At 34.7% G+C, this 20,265-nt stretch overlaps 1 protein-coding gene across 7 annotated transcripts in view; it reads right to left on the bottom strand.

The window, feature by feature from the left end:
* Window positions 1-1,041: 1,041 nt before the first annotated feature.
* TAFA2 (TAFA chemokine like family member 2) overlaps window positions 1,042-20,265 on the bottom strand; it is a 179,696-nt gene continuing 160,472 nt past the window's right edge. Inside the window, exons 5-7 of one of the 7 annotated variants that reach the window (XR_008202604.1) lie at window positions 10,180-12,114; window positions 9,842-10,089; window positions 1,042-3,224 (exon numbers count right to left, since the gene is read on the bottom strand). Coding sequence is in view for 1 of the 7 variants with exons in the window: in XM_052667420.1 (XP_052523380.1) it covers window positions 3,213-3,224 (12 nt within the window). In the remaining 6 variants the exon portion in view is untranslated. Of the gene's footprint in view, window positions 3,225-9,841; window positions 12,115-20,265 lie in introns of all 7 variants that reach the window. The other 6 variants (XR_008202605.1, XR_008202603.1, XR_008202606.1 and 3 more) reach the window with 6 other exon arrangements.

The following is a 20,265-nucleotide window of genomic DNA, read 5'->3' as shown; positions in this document are numbered from 1 at the left end:
CATCTTTCTGTTTGGGTGTTACAGACAGTCACAGTCATGCATTACCCAGATAGTTATAAAAGCCTGCTGTACAATCATAATTAGGAAAATAACAACAGCAACAGCAACAAATAAGCTGCATATACTTTCAAAATAACAAACTTTTAGTAGGTATTTTGTTCTAAAATATATCTGATGCAGATTTTTGGATTTTTTTTTTTTTAAGCTCTATTTCATTTTTATTAGATCTGGCTTGGAATTTTTATCATTAAAACTCATATCAGGATTTCCTTTTCATTTTGTTGAGCTGACCCAGTATGTTTCACTTTGAAAGGTTTGAACAAAGCAGTCAGTCTTTCCATTACTGCACTCCCATACAAAACTGCAGACAGAGACCACACATTTTCTAATGATTCAGAGCTCTTGATGACTACTGAGTTTGAAAGGACACACGGATTTTCCTCTGATCTTTATGCCTGATAATGTTTTTATTCAAATGTATATCAAATAAAGTTGGAAGCAGAATATAAGGAATGAAGTAGAAAATGAAGAATAATTCATCCCCAGACACCCACAATATGAATGTCCATAGCTGACATGAGCTACTACATTGAGTCACTTCAATTTTCAAAGACACCACTGCTAAAACAGACACAGTGGACAGCTGAACTATGGTTCCCACATTGCCCTGGGATTGACCAGCAGAGCTCACTGGTTTTATTTTTTAAAGCAGTTCAATAAATGAAACCAAACATTACCATTTTAGGAATGTCTACCATGACATTTTCAGGAATACTGTGGGGGAAAAAAGCAGTGTTTGTATTCAGCCTAACCTAAAAAGAGCAGTGCACCCACTTGAATTTCCCATGATAATGCTAGAACAGTTGCATTAGATCAATTTCCTTTGCAGAAAGATCTTTCAAACTAGTGGGAGAGAATTCCAGCTCTACTGAGTAAGTACAAAATTAATAAAACCTTTGAAATTCTCACTCACTGAACAAAATTATTTTGTTCTACATGTAAACAAGATAGATCTTCAAAGTGCACATCCATTCAAGGAACTCTGTTTTATATCACAATTTTATTCACTTGTTATGAATTATCACAACATTAATCTACTGCAGATAATCTACTCGGTATATTTGAAAATCCATTTATTTTCACTTATTGATATGCATGTGTTACACTTGTATATAATACAGTATTTTCAGTGTTGGTTTAAGAACAAAGGAACAAATAAAACGATATTGAGAAGCATGATGCGGACCTTCAACCAAAGACAGTTCATATTCAGATTTTACAAAACACCACATTAATACTTTGCACTGTCCCAGTCTTTTTAAGATGCTACCTTCCATCCTGCATTAGCACATCATCCGTTAGCACAAATCCATTCATTACTAATCCATCCTAAAATACCGAGATACCTAATTGCTGCTACAGTTTATCCTAACTAAATTTCAATCAGAAAAGAATATTTTTCCCTGCCAACATTTTTTATTATTTCTCAGCAGAATGACAGAAGATATTTCTCAATTTTATTCCCAACAATCATTTATTTTCTTTAAGATCTCCTGTGCAGTAACACAACAGAGGTAATGAAATGGTTTTGGAGCAGCCGGGGATAGCGTGACAGGCAGATCCCTCCAAGGTATGCAAACATCATGGAACTTTATATATAATTACCTTGCCATGTCAATAGCTCGTAATGAAAAAATCATTTCCATCTTTTTTCAGAGAGCTTGGTAACCACACAGGACTTCTAAATAAGCTTCATCCTATATATTTTTTGCCTATCATTAAGTGTGTGTGCTTATCATTTAATGCACAAAAGCATACAGTCAGAACTCTCTCACTCTCAGTTAGCATGCTTATGTAGTGTCATTAAAAGGAATTGCCAAATTTTTGTTGTATCAATATTACAGATGGCACAATATACACTAAATGAAGTATAAAATTATACATTCTGTGATAACTTAGAAAAAAAGTTCATAGATGCTTAAGGCCTTTAAATATGGAGGTTTTTTCATGTAACAGCACATCACAAGGTTCAAAAAATTGCTACTGAAATAGAATATTAAAAAAAGAAAATGTGATTTTGGCACAGATTAGGTTTGAATTTGAGGACAGTAAGCAAGCAAAATACTCATGAACCCTATATCTAGGAGGGCACTAGGACATTTTTCCTTTATAGCAATCAGTCTGAGCAGACATCTACATAAGCATCCAACAGTACTTAGTTTCAAGCAAGAGATTTTATTTTTCACTGAAAAGAGAAAAAAATCTGAATGATTACCACCCAATTTCATAATTGAAAAACTCATTTACATCCCTGCCTACTTTTATAAAAATGGATGAAACACTTTCCTTGACTGCTTACCATGAATTTCAGTGATTTAAAGGTTGGGAAAGTAAAGTGCAGGAACACTTGCCTCCTTCAAAGTAAATTGAAATATATATCTTAAAGGTATAAAATGCTTTATAATGGAAGTGGTAATTGAGTTTTGACCACTACTTTTTTTAACTGCCAAATAGCTGCAGTAGTTGGTTAGCCTTAGGGAAACATGTCAACCCGACTATACATTCTAATATGACTGATGTATTCAGATAACTATTACTTGTCAACAATAATTATTAACAATGGGTATATATTTCCATTCCTATAACAAAAGCAACTTCAAGATGTTGAAATATGTACCCTTTAGAGCTCCAAGATTAGATTACAAATAAAAATGTCTAAAATTGTGCCATGCCAGAGGACAATTTCTGCAATGGAAATTTAATTAAAGCAGTGTGCAGTCCCACCAGCAATCGGAATGTGGACCAGGGATCATTTTAGAGGGGAGGAACCAATGCATTTTGGAGAGTGACTTCATCAGGATGAAATGCCACCAGTCTGGAAAGAAGAATCCGAATGATTGCTGATTTTCTGCACCTTTCAAAAACCATCTCTTGAGATTACAGCTGCAAATTCCTCTGCAAGTGCAATTTTACAAGTGTACACAGTTCACTCCGTTGAAATCTTTGTGATACAGAAGTTCAAAATAACTCTTCAGTAGTTTTGATCTCAAGGCTGTTGTTGATTACAAACCAGGTTCTCATTGAAACAATTGATTCTGAAGGCTACACCCCAGCAGTACAAAATTTCACTTCAAGGATTGCCTGGAGAAATGAAATTCCTATGTGCTGTATTTAACGTTATCAGCCTTGAGACCGACTTGATTTGTCTTTAGCTATCGGGTTACCTGCAAAGAAAAAAGAAAATCAGAAAATCAAAACTGTACATAAAGAATCTACTTCTGAAGTCCTGGAAACTGAAGCTGAAATATAAGTCCTCTGTCCAGAAAATCTGTTTCAATTGTTTATAAAGAAATGAATAATTCCCATTGGTAGTGGATGGGGACACTCCCCAAGTTAGACTGGGTTATTAAGTGCTTTGTTGGAATTTGATCTCAAAAGGAGACACTCAAATGTGACCATTCTTAAAAATATAAATTAAAAAAACTGAAGGTCACAAAGAACATTGGGTTTAAGGAAACTTTCCATGTTTTGTTCATCCTTTTCAGTGTTAGAATTTCTGAACGGTAAAAACAATCCCTTTAAAATGCTAACCATCAGGTTCTGGAGACGTTTTCATCTATTCTTTGCATGCCACTTGAAAATGCAATGTTCTGTTAAGTGCTAAATATATTCTAGCAAGCAAAAACCACTTAGTGGTGAAAAAGGACAAAAGGCATGCATACATAAACAAAAGCTATATCTTTCCTGTTATTTGCAAGGTATAAAATAATTCAAGAAGTTCACTTAGAGTGATATCACCCAACATAACAGAAAACGAGTGAAAGAGAAGGATCATCTAGAAAAAGCAGCAGGCAAAGCATTTCACATTAATTGGACTTTTCTCGTGTCTAACTCGTTTTTCACATATTAAAAGAAAAAACGTCCATCATAGAAACGTAATTTTGAGGAATATTTCTGCTGTGTCAGTGGATACAATTAATGATCATGTAACATTTTAATATCCAATTGTGTCAGGGGACAACATCCCAACTTGTGATGAACAACCTAATTGGACTGGTCACAATAACACCTTATGACAGACATCAAGGGGCATATGCTCTTCATTTTGATCTCAGAGAAAAGGGTCATGCTCTGTAATGATGAAACATTCTTTTGCCTTCAGCAAAACTGTTTGCACACAGCTCTCATCAGCTCTGCAGAGCACAAACATAGAGCAGAATATTAAGAAGACTGTTCTAGGAGTTCATTACTTCAGTTTGCCTTCACTAAGTTGTTTCTAGGAACAGCAATTAGGAAGGCAATAATAAAATTGTGCTCTGTGGGTCTTATAACACCAAAGATTTATTTATTACACTTTTATTTTTAGTTCTTGATGTTGTAAATTGCTTCATGTGACCCTTTTTGTAATGGAAGATTGCATGAAACAATAACAGAGAATTAATTTAAAAGTCAGGCAACATATTCCTATACCCTACAACAGAGCTCAAAATGCTGACACATCAACTAATTGGTTTTGTTTGTTTATTTGTGTGTGTTTGTTATTGTAACAAGCTGGAATTCTACTCATGGACCCAAATGCCACTGGGATGCATACTGTAAGATATACATCTTCTGATCCTATCTGCAGGTGGAATTATATTAGCTTCACTTGATACATAAACATATAAAAAACTGTGGTAAATCATCTGATGCAAAACACACTGAAAATAGATAAAAAGAAATGAGACTCCTAAAGGAGTCAAGTAGATACAGGGCCAAAGTATCTTACATTTCTGTATCACTGAGTATACCAGAACCAAAGAAGAACCAGAGGAAGGTTTCATCAGAGACACAACTGAAAAGGCACAGTCACATGAACTCATCTGAATTCCTTTTCTGCCCACATCCACAGAGAGTAAGTCTTTGTTACTGAAAAGAGAGGACATAAGCTCTCCTTTTAGAGATGAAGTTGACCATGAGCCAGCAATATGCCCTTGTGGCAAAGAATGCTAATGGTATCCTGGTATGCATTAAGCAAAGTCAATAGAATCATAGGATCATTTGAGTTGGAAGGGATCCTAAAAGGTCATCCTGTCCTACTCTTCTGCAATGAATGACCTACAGCTAGAACACCTTGCTCAGAGCTCCATCCAGCCTGATCTCAAGTGTCTCCAGGGATGAAGAATCCACCACCTATCTGTGCAACCTGCCTCACTACCCTTATCATAAATACTTCTTCCTTATATCCAGCCTAATCTTCCTTTTAGTTTGAAGCCATTTCCCCTCGTCCTATCACAAGGGATCTTGATGACAAGTCTTTCCCTTTCATTTCTATAGCTTCCCTTAAGGTATCGAAATGTCTATTTCCCATATCTAGCTGTACAACTGTATGGTGAGAATATCCCTGTACAATCAACATGCACTGTTACATACAGTAAGTAAAGAAAAATGACTGATAGCCATTCAAATCCTTGCTTTATATCTGTGTCCAGCAATACACAAATGTCATGTTGCCTATACAGTCTACATAGGAGGTCAGGTTTCATAATCCAAGTTTTTACAGCTACATCATTGCAGTTTTTACCTCCTCTCCTTTGCCAGAATTTTTATTATTCTACCTGCTGTAGTTTTTTTTTTTCCCCTTAATGTACAGATCACACACTGCTACTCTGAGCAACACACACAGTTATCCATATTTTCCTCTATGTAGGAAGGTAATACTTGTTATGAGCAAGCACACACCAGCTATTAACATTAATGCAAATTATATATCCATACACATTAGGGAGAGAACAGACCTCTCAGATGTTAAAGGCAATTTCATAAAGAAGCAGGGAAATTTTAGCTAATATGTAGTGATGTTATTTCCAGAAATGCCTAATCTGGGACAAAATAAAAGCTGTAGGATTTGAGTAGCTGTGAAACAAGATATTGTGCCAATGGTCTTTTTAACAAAACAGGAACTGAGAACACCGTGTGTGTGATCTCTAAAATCCTAAGAGAACAGTAACACACTGAATGGGTGCAAGTCAAGACTAATCAATTTTTCAGTGAATAATTAATATGCATGAAAATTAACTTTGCTCCTGCTTAACAACACAAATGAAAAAAGTACATAGAACCTTAAGCGTCATAGGTATTGATTTGAATTAATTTGTTCATTCTTGGGACATAATTACTCCCTTTATGCTAATATATTTTTCACACGGTTATTATGTCATAAATACAATACACATTAGTCTCTCTTCACTTTCTTGTACTAAATGTGCAATTAAAGTATAATTACTCTGCCGTTGCAGACTTTTTAATTTAAATTAGTGAGTGGCTGCTGTAAGTTGGCTGTAATTGTATGTGAACTCATTTTATTTTAAAACAATAATATAAAATTAAATATATCTGAAGTTTTCCACATTTCTTCTGCTAATGTTCCTACAAGATCCAGTCCTTGGGTAAAACATTTTTGCCAGTGTGATCCAGAATGAGCCAGAAATGAGGAGATCTCAAAGGCAGCACATTAGAAAAGCGATCAGTTCAAGAGATTTTCTGGTCAGCTTCTGGTCAGTGCTACCACAAACATGAAAACTGTTCTCACTTGTGAAATTCTCATAGCTGATGAATACAGCAGATAATATGTTCTATTCTGTCAGAATAGGTTTCTGATTAAAAAAAAAAAAAAAAAAATCTGTCACTTTTACGCAAGATGCTCTCCTGCCTTAGAAGAGGAAGGAGAAAATTAAAGACTATAGGATGAAAAGCATGGCTGAGTGAATGTTCTCTATGTAAGAAAGCAGTTTTAATAACTGTCATAAACCTAAGCATCAAAGTTACAGAGTGTCAATAAGGCACAGCACAATTCTTCTATTTTTTCAGAGAAATAAATATATTGAATACATCCTAACTACATAACAGTTTATACACACAAATGAGGTATAAATGCAATCATTAACTAATTAGTAATGTTTTCAGAAAATAGATAATATAAGACAAATTGAAGTCAGTGTGTGGTGGAACATTTCATAAGGCAAATTTTTACATTACTAATTTTTTGACTGTCAGATCTATCTTTTTTGTTCCATGTTTATCATATCTCATACATAAAATCCATATTCAAAACAAAATAATGAGTTAGTAAATTTAGCACTTGAAACTTAGGAACTTCCATTCTGTGGGCGCCCTTGCAAGAAGGACACTCAGTTCTGGTTTTTACCCAAAGAATTCATATAAATATGAGAGTCAGGAAGAATTTAATACTTAATGTTTTATTGTCACCAAGTTTTGTTTCCTCTTCAATCATAATTTGTCCATCAACTATATTGCATAGGATTACAGTATGGCCACAGAATGAATGTTGTCTGAGCATACTGAAAAATCATCAAGCTATCTTTACTTTTTTCAGATATGTAAGGCAGAGAAAGGGAATTACATATTTTTAATAGTCAATAGTTCACCCTGTGCTAAGTGGAATTGCATTGGACAAGAAAAGCCTTCTTGGCACCCCTACGTTCTTCTGCATAATTTTAAAAGCCTGTAGAAAAATGGTGTGGGGGTTTCTTAAAAAATAAAAAGACTCTCAGAAACATATTTAATAGACAACAGGAGACAAGCTAAGCACACGGAGTGTCACAAGAATCCCTCAAATTCTTGAACAAAGAGACACATTACAAAAATCCCTTGCTATGAATTGTCCTCAGAAACATGTCGTGGAGGCAAGACAGAAATCTTGTACCAATAGAGTCCTTATTTGCATGCAGTACAATATTGCATCCTTACTTTTACATTCTTTCTCATACTGAACATAAACAAAGCACACATACACACACACACACACACACACAAATAATAAAGCAGTCAATGAAGTAGTCTTTTAGTAAACCTTACCTAAAATAGGATAGGTTTTAATAAAGTTATTTCAGTTATATTTTTTCATGGAAAAAAAAAAAAAAAAAAAAAAACACAACCTATTTTGGTAGTGAAAGCTTAATATGGACATTACAATGAAAAACTGAATTGTCGATATAACCAGAATCAAATCTGTCTTTTTTTTTTTTTCCCCCCCTCTTATGTGCCCTGCATAACAAGGTCTAAGCTGGAAATAAATATTTTGAACAGATGGAAGTTCATTATTTCCTGGAACTCCAAAATTCATACAGCATGTTTGTTATGCACTGTTATTCATACATGGCTTGTTAAAGCAAGTGACATTTTGCATTGCCACTTGTGCATTTTTGTTGATGAAATATTCCATACTTGCAACATACTACCTTGTATCTGTGATACTTCAAATTACTTATCAAATCTTAAATAGAGGACAAGCTGACAATTTCCACAGAACATGAGAATCCTGTATTTTATTTTCTACATTAAGGAACAGACAAAGGACAGACAAAGAGAGTGGTTAAGGATATGTTTGCAATAGGGTATCCATATTTGTGTGCACTTAATAGTAGATAGGTGTAGATTTATGTGTCTATAATAGATAACCAATTCATGAGGGAGAAATCATTTCAAAAGTTTGAGAAAGGTTGAAGCGATTCATTTGTACTTCAGAAGTACGCTTAATAGAGTAACTGCAAAAGAGAACTAAGAGTTGGGAAACAGGCTGCTGTTTCATGACAGTAGACTGTTACTTGACTTGAGCTAATGACACAAGACAATATTAGAGTTATTTCTGGCTGTGAAAACAGCTATTTAATTATAACTATACCAATTAATTTACCTTCAGTGAGGGTTAAGTATTGACGGATTTTTTCAAGTCCTCAATTATTTCATTCCTGGCAATAAAATTTCAGCCATACCTGTCTCTTGATATCAAAACTCAAGAGTATTAATTTCTTCTCTTCACTATACTTTAGAGAATGCAATATAAAATGTGTTTCTAAACATGTTCACAACCATGCAGCAAAGCAATTTAGAATTTTAGATCCTCAGGTATGTCCTTCGGCAAACAACTCTAGCTCATTTCATTAATTAAACAGAACATTTCCCAATACATTTAAATGGCTCCAAAGTTTCCAATGTCTTTCATTAGTACTAGATTTGAAAGCTCTTAATACTTTTGTGCTTTTATTGCACTCCGACTAAACAGAATTGTATTTGTGAACATTCTGGTACTTTAGACTGTTCATTAGAATGAAAATAACATTGAAAACTCGTTTCACACCGTGCTGTTTGAGTATACTTTTGTATTTCATGTTTTCTCACTATTCTTAATGATTTTGGCAGGAAATTTTAGCTGTTAAATATGCAGATCTAGAGAAGCATTGTTAAACACTGTAAGGAAAACTAAAAGGGCTTTCAGATGTAAATTGAGCTTTCCATTTGCCCCATATATACTAATCATATGCCAAGTGAACTTAAAGCTAGAACTAGAAAAACAGAAGAAAAATATTTTAGAGCATGGCATACATTTCTGAAAACAGGAGAGTTTTAAGATTAAACAGACAAATTCTATTATATTTAAGGAATATGGCACAAATACCCCTTTCCCAACTTGCTCTGAATTGTAAGTAATTGAGTATGATACCAAGCTTTTAACAATGAAACATCTATCTGCATGTACCAAGATGTATGTCTTTTTAAACAGTGCTTTCATGCTTTCCTACAATGATAACACAAATGTATTAACTGGATCTCTCTTTGAAAGGGGAGTGAGAGAAGAAAGATGTTTAAAGGCTTTTAGAAGCACCTGATTGATGCACTGAAGCTGCTTAGCAACACAGGGCTGAGTCTCTTGAACACCCTCCTGGAGTCTTACACAAATAAGCCAGGATTCCTGTGTATCTGCAGCAAACTAAATAACTACAATGAAGAATAAGGTACAACAGTTCCTGTTAATACTATGTAAACCTGTATTTGTACACACCTGCTGCTCTGTGAGTAATAAACCAGGGCTGGAACACATTTTCTGGAGTGGTTTGACTCTTTATTCCTCAACGAACGTTCTGGCCCTTCCTTAGAATCCGACCATGACTAGGATTCATCACAACTAGTGCTCCAACGTGGAGCCAGATTATTTAGTATGTGTGGAAAAATCATAAATTGTCATCAGGCACAGCAGAAACCTCCTTTCTCTACTTCTCCATTCGGACTTGAAGAGTTTTACACGTTTGCCTAAGAAACAAACACATGTCAAGTACTACACTGTTATGGAATTACTTACAGAAAACAAAACTGGGATAGATGGAATTTTCTTTAACTTACAGGTAAAAGTGCAGAACAACAGGAGGAAACATATTTCAGAACCAAAGTAAATTCTCTTAGCAAAGGAGCATGGTCTCAAAAAATAACCTGAACAATAACAGCAATTTCAAAGGAAAAGGTTCAAATATACTCAAATTCAGACTTCGTGATTTGTCTAGAAAACCAAACAGAAGTGGATAAGTAGCATTTGCTCTCATTTCTGCACGTATGTCAGTGTTCTATTATTAAACAGTAATTGAAAGAATTGAATAGAATAGAACTTTGATACAAATAAGAGACATGTGACCAGAATACATTTCCTTCTAAATGAAAGACTTGAGTGTTTTCTTAACGTTAAAAAATACATTAAATACATTTAAAAAAAAAACCACAAAACAAAAGCAAAAGAACTCAATTGCATCAAGTTTGACAAAAATGTGCATTCAGAGGAGAACTCTACTTACAGTCTCTTCTATGGCTAGTAGGCTACAGGAAACACCATAAAATAACATCAAAACATGCTGTTTAATTCAGGCACCTATTTCCTTATCTTTTGAGATTTTTTAGATAAGTTTTGGATTTGCTGATAAATTCTGACTGCTTCTGAAAAGGGTTTCACAGCACCTCAAAAGACCAACTTATTTTCTTTAAATAATGCTTACGAAAGATAATTATCTTCCTTTTTTTCTTTTTCTATTAGACCTTTTAACATAAATGTCCTACTGCAGATTATTAGAAACGTCTATTACAAGATAAAACTCATAAGTTGGATGGTCCCTTGATTTAATAAAATAACTACATATTTAAAATATTATCAGAGAAATAAATGTGGCTCTGGATTCACATTCACTTGAATTTGATATTTTACAAAATAAATGTAATTGATATAATGCACTGGGACAATTATCATAGTATATAACTGATGAAGACATTTGAGTTATGTCAAAGATAAATATAATTCATTACTTTTTCAAATGTATTTTGTTGTTAATCTCTTCCAAAAGACAATGTCACTACAATGTCCATAACTAAACTTTCTCAGTGATTCTGTAATTCAGCAGAGAAATCAAGTTTATGTTAGACTGTTAAAACTTCACGAAATTTTTCATTTACAGACAAAAGTTTTGTATTGAGAGAAGACTTAAACATAAACCTTATTTTACTTTCTGTAACAGATAATAACTGTAGTAATTCAGACAAGGATATATCCTCTTGTGGTTTTTGGAGGTGATCACAACTCCACAGTGGGACTGCAGCATGACGACATAAAAGACTGCAAGACAATTAATTAAAAAAATGTAATTTTCTTCTGTTTTACACCATCTAATAGTCACAAAAGGAAGACAAAAATAACCTCAGTCCTTTTTACAACAAGGCAATCTGAAGGATTATAGAGTCATACTACCCTGCTAACTCTGAGAAAGTAAAGGGAAAAGCAGAGTCCTTTTGTCTTTCACTCAAACTTACAGCACTAATCTAAATAACCTACTATTATTCTTGATTGGAAAGTGAAACCTCTACCAATGAGCTACGAGTCTAATATGCTAACAAAAAGGAAGTCATTATTTTAAACTAGGTTGAGTTTTTAAATTACCTAGTAGCTAAAATGGATTTTCACCTTCTAATATATTTTTCCAGAAACTGTCTAAGATTGAACTTCAAATTATCCCTAGTAATGTGTTATCCCCAGGTGTGTTATTTTTCTAGGGATTTTGAATGAAGAATAACAAGCCATTTGGATGAAATCAAAATAGAAACATAAATTATTTCCTTACCTGTAATTTTATCTCCTCTATGAGGGTACCTGCTGCTTTGTTAGTGCAGTACTGATGTGTTTTCTACCTTTGTCCCAAGCTCCAGATTCCTTTGGTGATTTTCCCCCACTTGCTTACCAGCTTCCACTGCTGGCATTTTGAGGTAGTGCACTCACATTTGGCTCCACGAATACTGCCACAGCTGAGGGAATATAAGACAACTAAAAAACAAGTTAGAATACAGGAGAGCAATATCCAGGCAGGAAAAAAAAAATGTTTAAAAACAACGAATCAGTCAGCAACTTGAAACACTTTGATCATTTTCCTCTTTCTTTCCATCAATTTAGAGTCTCCAAATAAAGAAAAGACTTTCCCGTGTGCAGAGAAAATTAAGGCAAAGTAGTGAGTGCTGACAGAGGAGTGGGAATCCATTTAGAGAATATAAAATAATTTTAAGGGAATCTAATTTTAACGTTCTCCAGTTTGAGTACCCATCACACTATCACTCTAATACAAATAAGAAACAGAAGAAAGGTGGCAGATTTAGAAGATTACAGAAAAATCCCTTTCACCCTTTGTCAGTTCTTAATAGAAGCAAGAAAAGGGAAGAATGAAGAGCTTTTCACTGAAAAGCTGTCATAGATGAACAATTAGGATGATTTCTCACTGCCTAGGGAAAAATACATAAAGCCTGGTTCACTAGGAAGTAGTCAGGGTCACAGTTGCTCATTCCTGACTAGCTCTTGGTCTTGGTTATTAGAGAAAAAGAATGAAAAAAGAGAAATCAGTACTTCCAATTTAAATTTAAAAAAAATATATACAGAACAGAGAGCAAATTCACCATCTGTGCTTGAAGGAGCATGCAGATGACTAAGTTTCCCTGTGATCTTCTTGAACATCTGACATGTATGATCACAACTTCCTGTGACATTCTTGGAAGCATACACGTTGATATTAATTCCAGAAAAATTCTTTGATGGTCCTCATCAGCATTTTCTACAAACTTGTGATAAACTTGAAATACCTCCTTGCTTGAGTATAATGGATATTTCCAGGTAAAAGATACAACTTCCTATAACTTCTGTGTTCTGGGGATTACCTTAATGGTGTTTTTTGGACCTCATAGTGCACAGAAAATTTGAAGTAATGAAGAAAAGGCCAAAAGGTTCTGAAGGTTGTAGCCTTCATATTTCAGAAATGTAAGTAACAATTATGTGATTTAATGTCAAGAAAGAGAAAAAGGACTATCGCATGGAAATCTCTTGAATGACTCTCAAAAAGAAATTGGCTTTGCCAGCAATCAGCTTCAAAACTGACAAGCTGCATTCTAAGAGAAAGTTTATTCTTCCTTTTTTGTAGATAATGTTGAACAATAACTATTGTCAACTGGAATTAGAATTATGCCTTGAAGACAATAAATTTGCTAAGCTGTTCTTTTCCAAGATCACTCCAAAAAGATTGCAAGGAGGTACAACAGAGGGATCTCAAGATTCTAGACTAGCTACTGTACATTTGACTAGATTGGTAACAGCACAAGAAAAGTTAACTTCTTTGGTCTTCTTTTGGCAGGGTTATGTCCCTAAGCCACAAAGCTCAAATTCAAGATGAAAGAAAAAGCTGCTGTTCTGTCTAGCATTGAGAATACATATTTTCTGGTATTCTCAAACTTGAACACACATAATTTTTGGACAGTTTAAAATACATTAAAATTCTTGAATCTTCCATTCCATTCACAGGCTAAATAGAAACAATCCATTGTTCACTTGATATGGTACCCATCTTTATAAACTGGAGACACCCTAGTGTTCACTTCTGGTTTTAGAGACTTTACCAAGATAATGCTACAGGTCACATTAGGCAAAGAAGTCATGGTGAAATTGATATTTTGCAGCTTTGCTCAAAATCTTCACTTCAGAGCTCTATGGTATTTCTCACTGCAGATATAGAAGGCAATGAATGGTAGTCCTTAGGACTGAAAGATCTGAGAACAAATCGTCTGTACATGCTAATAAAGGAGCAGAAGAAAGCTCAAAATGTACTTTTAGAACATACAAAAACCTTCGCAGACTTTTCTCAGTAACAGTAGTATCTTGCCCAAGATGAACCAAGTCTTCCTCAGGGTGAAAAAGGAGTAAATTATAAGCTTTGAAAATATAAATAAATTTGAAAATCTTACAGAAATGAATTTAATGTTGGTCCTCTAATTTTTTTTATTATTTTTTTTTTAAATTCAGTCCTAGAGATCAGTCTCTCATTTAATCTTGCCTGAAACACTTATTTTTTTTCTTCCATCTAAATACTCTTTGGTTAGGAATGGACTGTTTTCATTATTCTAATTAGGATTGGAACTGATTTGAGAGTTTTTCACTGGTCACACCAGTGACTGTATGAATGCTTTGTATGACTGACTTTGTCTAATTGTTTTTTATTTTCTATTCATTTTTTTCTCTGCCACTAGAAGGCAAAAAAGCAGAGCTAAAACAGAGCAGAACATCTGAGGTTTTCTATACAGACCTAATGAATAAGAAAATACCTCAAAACTATGAAATTTGGGAGAACTGAAAGTAATACCTTTTAGAAAACTGGGGTACATTTTCCCACACCCTTACATCATTTCTGTGGCTGAACAGTTTGTGAAGCTTGTGCAAAACAGAGGCAGGAGTTCTGCATACAGCATTGGGTAATGAGAGCTTTCAGAATACTCCAGTCCTTCTGAATGAAATTCAGTCTTTCTGACTTTCAGAAATGATCCAAAGCACTCATAGACCACAAAAGAGGGTGTGACAAGCAAGAAACACTAGTTTTTGAGCATACCAACATTACTCACGTGATGCTGGCATTTGAATGTCATCTCCCTATATTCGTAAGGTACTGCAAACTGACAAAGGTTTCCCATTGCTAAAGCTAAATAAGACTGCTAGATATTCAAAGATTCTATCTTACATAGCTCTGAAAAGGCACAGATGCTGTAAATGAGAGAAAAAACATCTGTGGTTTCAATGTTATGCCTTTTCCACTTTGTAGAGCAGTGGAGAAAACCAGTAATTTACATATGGCCTTCAGAAGTCATTCTCATTTTCCATTATAGAGGCAGAAAGTTATTCATCAGACATGAGTTTAGTATCTCAAATATGCCAGCAAGAGAAAAACTGAGGAGAAAAAATAATAATTAAAAAAACCACAAGTGGAAGTGGAATCTTTTGGGACAAAGGCAGAAAACCTCTCAGCAGGACTGATGGAGTGAAGGATTCCCAGGTGGAAGAAAGCAATACTTGCAAAAAAATAACCGATTAGTTAATTAATGACATGCAGTTAAATGCATTTATGCTTTTCTTTAACAATGACAGAAATATTTGTCTTTGATTTTAGAGTAATTCCACCAATTTTAAACTTTTGTAAAGGCTAAAATGATGCCGTGCAATGGATGCTACCTGCAGTTTTGCCAAAAAGAAAACTATCCCCTCATAAAAATGTATAAACCATGATATATATTACTAACACTTTATGAGTGTGGAAAAGGGTTTGCAGAAGATTTCATTTCTCATGATTTGTGCAGAGAACCTGCTCATAAAAATAATTGGAATAACACCTCAGAACAGCTACAGACAAGACCTAAGGCAGTCCCAAGTAGTACCAGGCACAGAAAAAAAGAATCAAGGCAAATTTTCAAACCTTCTAGGCAATTAAATTCTGAGAATTAAAAAAATAATAATAAAAGTACCACTCAGATTTTCATATATTTTCTTAAAGTAACACATTAACAAGCTCTTCCTGTTCAGAAGAACTATACGTATGAATATTGCCCTTATCCATTCTCTTTTGGTGTTCTGTTTTGCGACAGAAAATTTCTTGGGTTGAATATTTGGACTATCTTGACCTGCCCAAGTTTTACTGTCATTCGATGACTTTGCTTATAACATTTCAGACTTCAGATACAAAACACTTTCATTACATAATTTCATACAAAACATTTTTTACATCCCTATTTTTGTGTCGATTTCATTGCTTTCTGGAATGCACTGGATTCATTTTTTCCATCATATTTCAACAGAGTTTGGGTGGATCACTTGTTCCACCTTGTAATCAGTTCAAGAAGTCCATCTGTATTTATAGTGTAGAAAAGGTAAGCAGGAAATGGAAGAACAAGTTAAGACCAAGTTGGAAACCAGGTCTAGTATGTGACATCATACAGCAATGAACTGCTAACTTTTTTTTTATACTAGTCTATAATAGTATTCTATTCTACTAATTCTATTCTACTAATTCTATATCCTTACTCTTATGGGTTTTGTAGTTAGTTCTGTAATTAACTTGTATTCATGTAATTAGAGTCACATGCCTGTGAAAAAGCTCTGCACTGAACTATTAGATCTGCTTCAAATAATTAGCACAGCCTGTGAACTATCTCTGTTATGCATTCCTATGTCAAAACCTCCACACATGCTCTAAGTGCCCTTTTTTGCTACCTTAATTCTCTTCTTCTTCTAACCCCTAATCACCGTAGCTTGTGTCTCATGTCTTGTTTTTTGTTTTTATTTGTTTTTAATACACATTTGTCTTTAGGAAAAAAACTATGACTTGTCTAGATTTTTGTGATCTATAAATGGCTGTAATCAAGCAGTGAGCCTAAACTCACATCAAATATATACTTGTAACAGGAACCTTTCCATAGGATAGAACAAGGCCTGCCAACTTCATGTTTAAGACATAAATTTGGTATTTCGCAGATATTTTTAAGAGATTCAGTGAATTATTTAGCCTTGAAAACTGGTGATTCATTCAAACCTTTTGGAAAGCTACACTTGGGAAACTCTAATGTGTGCTGGCCAGAGATGTTAAATATTTTCCTCAAAATCTCCACGTGTCCAAAAAAGATTACTGTTTGGGCAACCTACAAAAAAATACTGATCTTCAATATGAATGAGTTGGGACAGGGGATCAAAACAATAATCACTAACGCAAAAAGTTAACATGACCCTAGAAAATGTTACCTTATTTCCATTCCCAGCTCATTTGTTCCCTGAAACTTGTGTGCATTTTTTAAGAAAATGTAGACATACCATTTATTGCTATTTTAATGACAGATTAGATACACTTGGTCTCTGAGCTAGCAATGAGAAACATGCTGAGACAGCTGCAAATTTCTGCTGGTGACAGATTAGCCAAAGGCATAGAAAGAGATACCATAGCAACAAAGAGCCAGCCACAAGTGCAATCACTCTTTTCCATAGCTAATATTTTGCTACAGTCTGTGCACTTGTATTGTAATCACATCCTTTTTATGAACCACAAAATATAGCTCATCACTGTACCCCCATACATATTGTTCCTATAAATCTTCACCCAAAATTCAGGTAGAAGGTGAGGAGTCTATAGACAGAAACTTTGAAGTGAGGCAGGGGGGTAGAGAAGTTTTTACAGCAAGGTTGTCTTTTAATTTGATTCCTTAAATAACATTTGAAGAAGCACTTCCTATAATTATTTACTACTGACACTTGGCAAATCATTCAAGTTTCACAGTGGTCAAAGCAAAAGGTGAACTGCTTCATGTGATGGAGGTTAGCACTAGATTTACTCTGAAAAAAATGTCACACAAAAAATGCACTGCCTTATTAGCATAGAATGACTGCAGAGATACCTCCAGTCTATTGTAAAAAGCCTAAAATTCCCTCTACACACAGTGTTCATGGATTTCAGATTTTTTTCAACTTACATACCAACACCAGTACTGCTTTTGAAAATTTTGGAGGAAGGAGGAGGAATAAAGACATGAGAGAAGAGATAACTACAATGGCAATATTTCTTTCCAACTTTAGGAAAAACACAACAACAACAAGTTATACTTTTGTTTTTTTTTTTCCTGTCTGGTGCTGCTTAAAGAGACAGTGCATCTGTTGCTGATACAGAGGACCAGAAATTAACAGCTAACACAGCTGCACTGCTGATGTCAGACTGTTTCCAGAAAAATGTTCTTTTCTTCTCTTAATCCAAGGACACATTTTAGTTCTCATTTTTTGTATTGTCTTACTCCCCTGTTGGTTACAACAGTAGCTGAATCACTGTTAATGCTGTCATCTGATATTTCAGGTTTCTTAGTAAATACCATCCTGCCTTCAGCCTTCCTCCAGTTGCCCATTGCAAAGCATAACTGTGTAAAGGTACCTAAAGGAAGCTCTTTCGTTCCTTGGGCTGAAAGCTTTATGGACAGCACACTTTATAATCTGAAACATAAATAAAATTGTTGCTTCTCCTATCAGCAGCTGTAATTAATTTAGAAACAATATAGTATCTTCAAGTGAGAAAGAGGAGACGGGGTAAAAATATAAGCAATATTTATAGATAGCAGCAGAACTGCATTGATTCAGAGTAGTGTAATACACACGCTGAACACCATTTGTAGCAGTTGGTATGTTTGGACAGTATCCTTCTCTGCTTCGAATGATGTTATTAAACTTTTACTTTGTTTTAAATTCGGGATGTCATAATGCAAAATTAGATTAAACGGAATATTACAAATATCTGACTTCAAACTCTCTCCAGCATTGTTTGAAATGTAGATAAACACTCTCAATATGGATTTCCCTCCAATTTGGCAATATTTCTGTTTGTTCTTTTTTTTTTTTTTTTTTTTTTGCATTAGTCATCTATCTCTGGTATTGGTTTGGAAAGCAGATTTCGATTTGGAATGTAGATAAATGGACTCAGTATGGATTTGTTCCTGGCCATGTAAAATTTCTCTCTTATTTCTCTATGTTCCATATATATATATATTTACAGTACTCTATATCTAATATTAGGTTGGCATATAGCTACATAGTAATATATTAACTATTGATTTCTTTCTCTTCTGGAGTGTGCCTTTACCCACATATTAAAAATAATGGCTTGTTTTCAGAGTGACAATTGCAGTTCCTTCTGCCTCTCATAAAAGTGTGGGTGTAAAGCTATTCCAGAAGTTAGATGCTCATTTCCAAAAGATGGCCTTTTACGACCTGTGTGAAAGTACTCTTTGCACTTGTTCATAGGAAAATATTACTTTGTTCACTTTCACCTTCTAGAGATTTTCAAAGGTTAATAAGAAATACCTGCTATGCAATGCATCTGATCATTTTGGTTCATTTATATTATTATTATTATAACAACAATGCTGTCCTAAAAGGACATGCACTGGTTACCAATTTCTGATGAATAATAGATACTGGGCATGATGCTCATCACAGTATGATTCACTTATTCGGCACACAGCTGAGTATCTTCAGAACATTTTAAAAGCTTTTCTCACACTGTATTACATTTGACAGCGGTCAAAACCCAAAGCTTCCCAAACTGACAGAGAATTTAGGATTTTTTTAGATCAGCTTCCTACTGAAGACCACATCAAAGAAAGCCTCCTAGACAGCATCTTCTTATTCAACACTAAACATCTGAATGTTAGGCACTAAGTTAATCATCAAAGCTTTCCTTCGGAATTATTAGGGAGACATAAGCACCTTCTAAAGATAATTAATCTGACCTACCTTAGGACAAAACAGATTGTTCTCTGGAAGTGGGCAGCTGTCTCTGATACTAATAAGATAGACTGGATCTTAGGATAGACAGTCCTGTTCTAAACAAATACCAGTGAATTCCAGTATAAATGGTTTAACCAGAGCTTTGTATTAAATTGTACCTTATTCCACCAGCAGCTCTACCAACACTAAGTTCAAGGATAAGGTATTGTTTTGTATGAAAAATACGAACACATATTTTTACATATCTTCATAAAATACCAGCCCACCTTATCTGAACAGATTTACAGACTGTGCTGAACTGCAGCCCAGGGGCACCTCCCCATTCTTGAGCAGAAGAGTAACTTCTTATCATATCACAGCTTTGGAAACCGAAGGGAATCCTCAAGATGCACCACATGTTTTCCTGCACTCCAGGTTCTTTAGAAAAAACATCTGGGTTTATGGTTTGCCCAAGAGCCAAGCCTTGCTCCAAGCTTATCTGAGGGTTGATGCTTGGGGAACCAGGATGCCCAGGAAGCACTGCAGGTTGCATTTTCACACAAGTCACGTGTAACTTCTGGTGCTTCTACTTGAAGTAAGTCTGTATTATAAAGACAACGTGCAACGTGCTGTTCTTAAAAACATAAGTAAAGCCTAGCATCTGGATTTGCCTTTGAAAAACCACTGCCCAGAGATCTCCAGTGTGAAAGACGTGCACCTCGTACTGGTGACAAATAGGAAACAGGATTTTTCAGCTTAGGTGATCTTATCTGACTGCACAATTTTGCTATCCCATCTTTGTAAGGGGCTCCTTCATTTATTGAAGTTTGTACTTTCTTTAACGTCATTGTCAATTTCATTCA

Source organism: Tympanuchus pallidicinctus, unplaced genomic scaffold (genome assembly GCF_026119805.1).
Source record: "Tympanuchus pallidicinctus isolate F22 unplaced genomic scaffold, pur_lepc_1.0 scaffold8, whole genome shotgun sequence".
NCBI lineage: Eukaryota > Metazoa > Chordata > Aves > Galliformes > Phasianidae > Tympanuchus > Tympanuchus pallidicinctus.
This window is presented reverse-complemented; position numbering and strand designations above follow the sequence as displayed.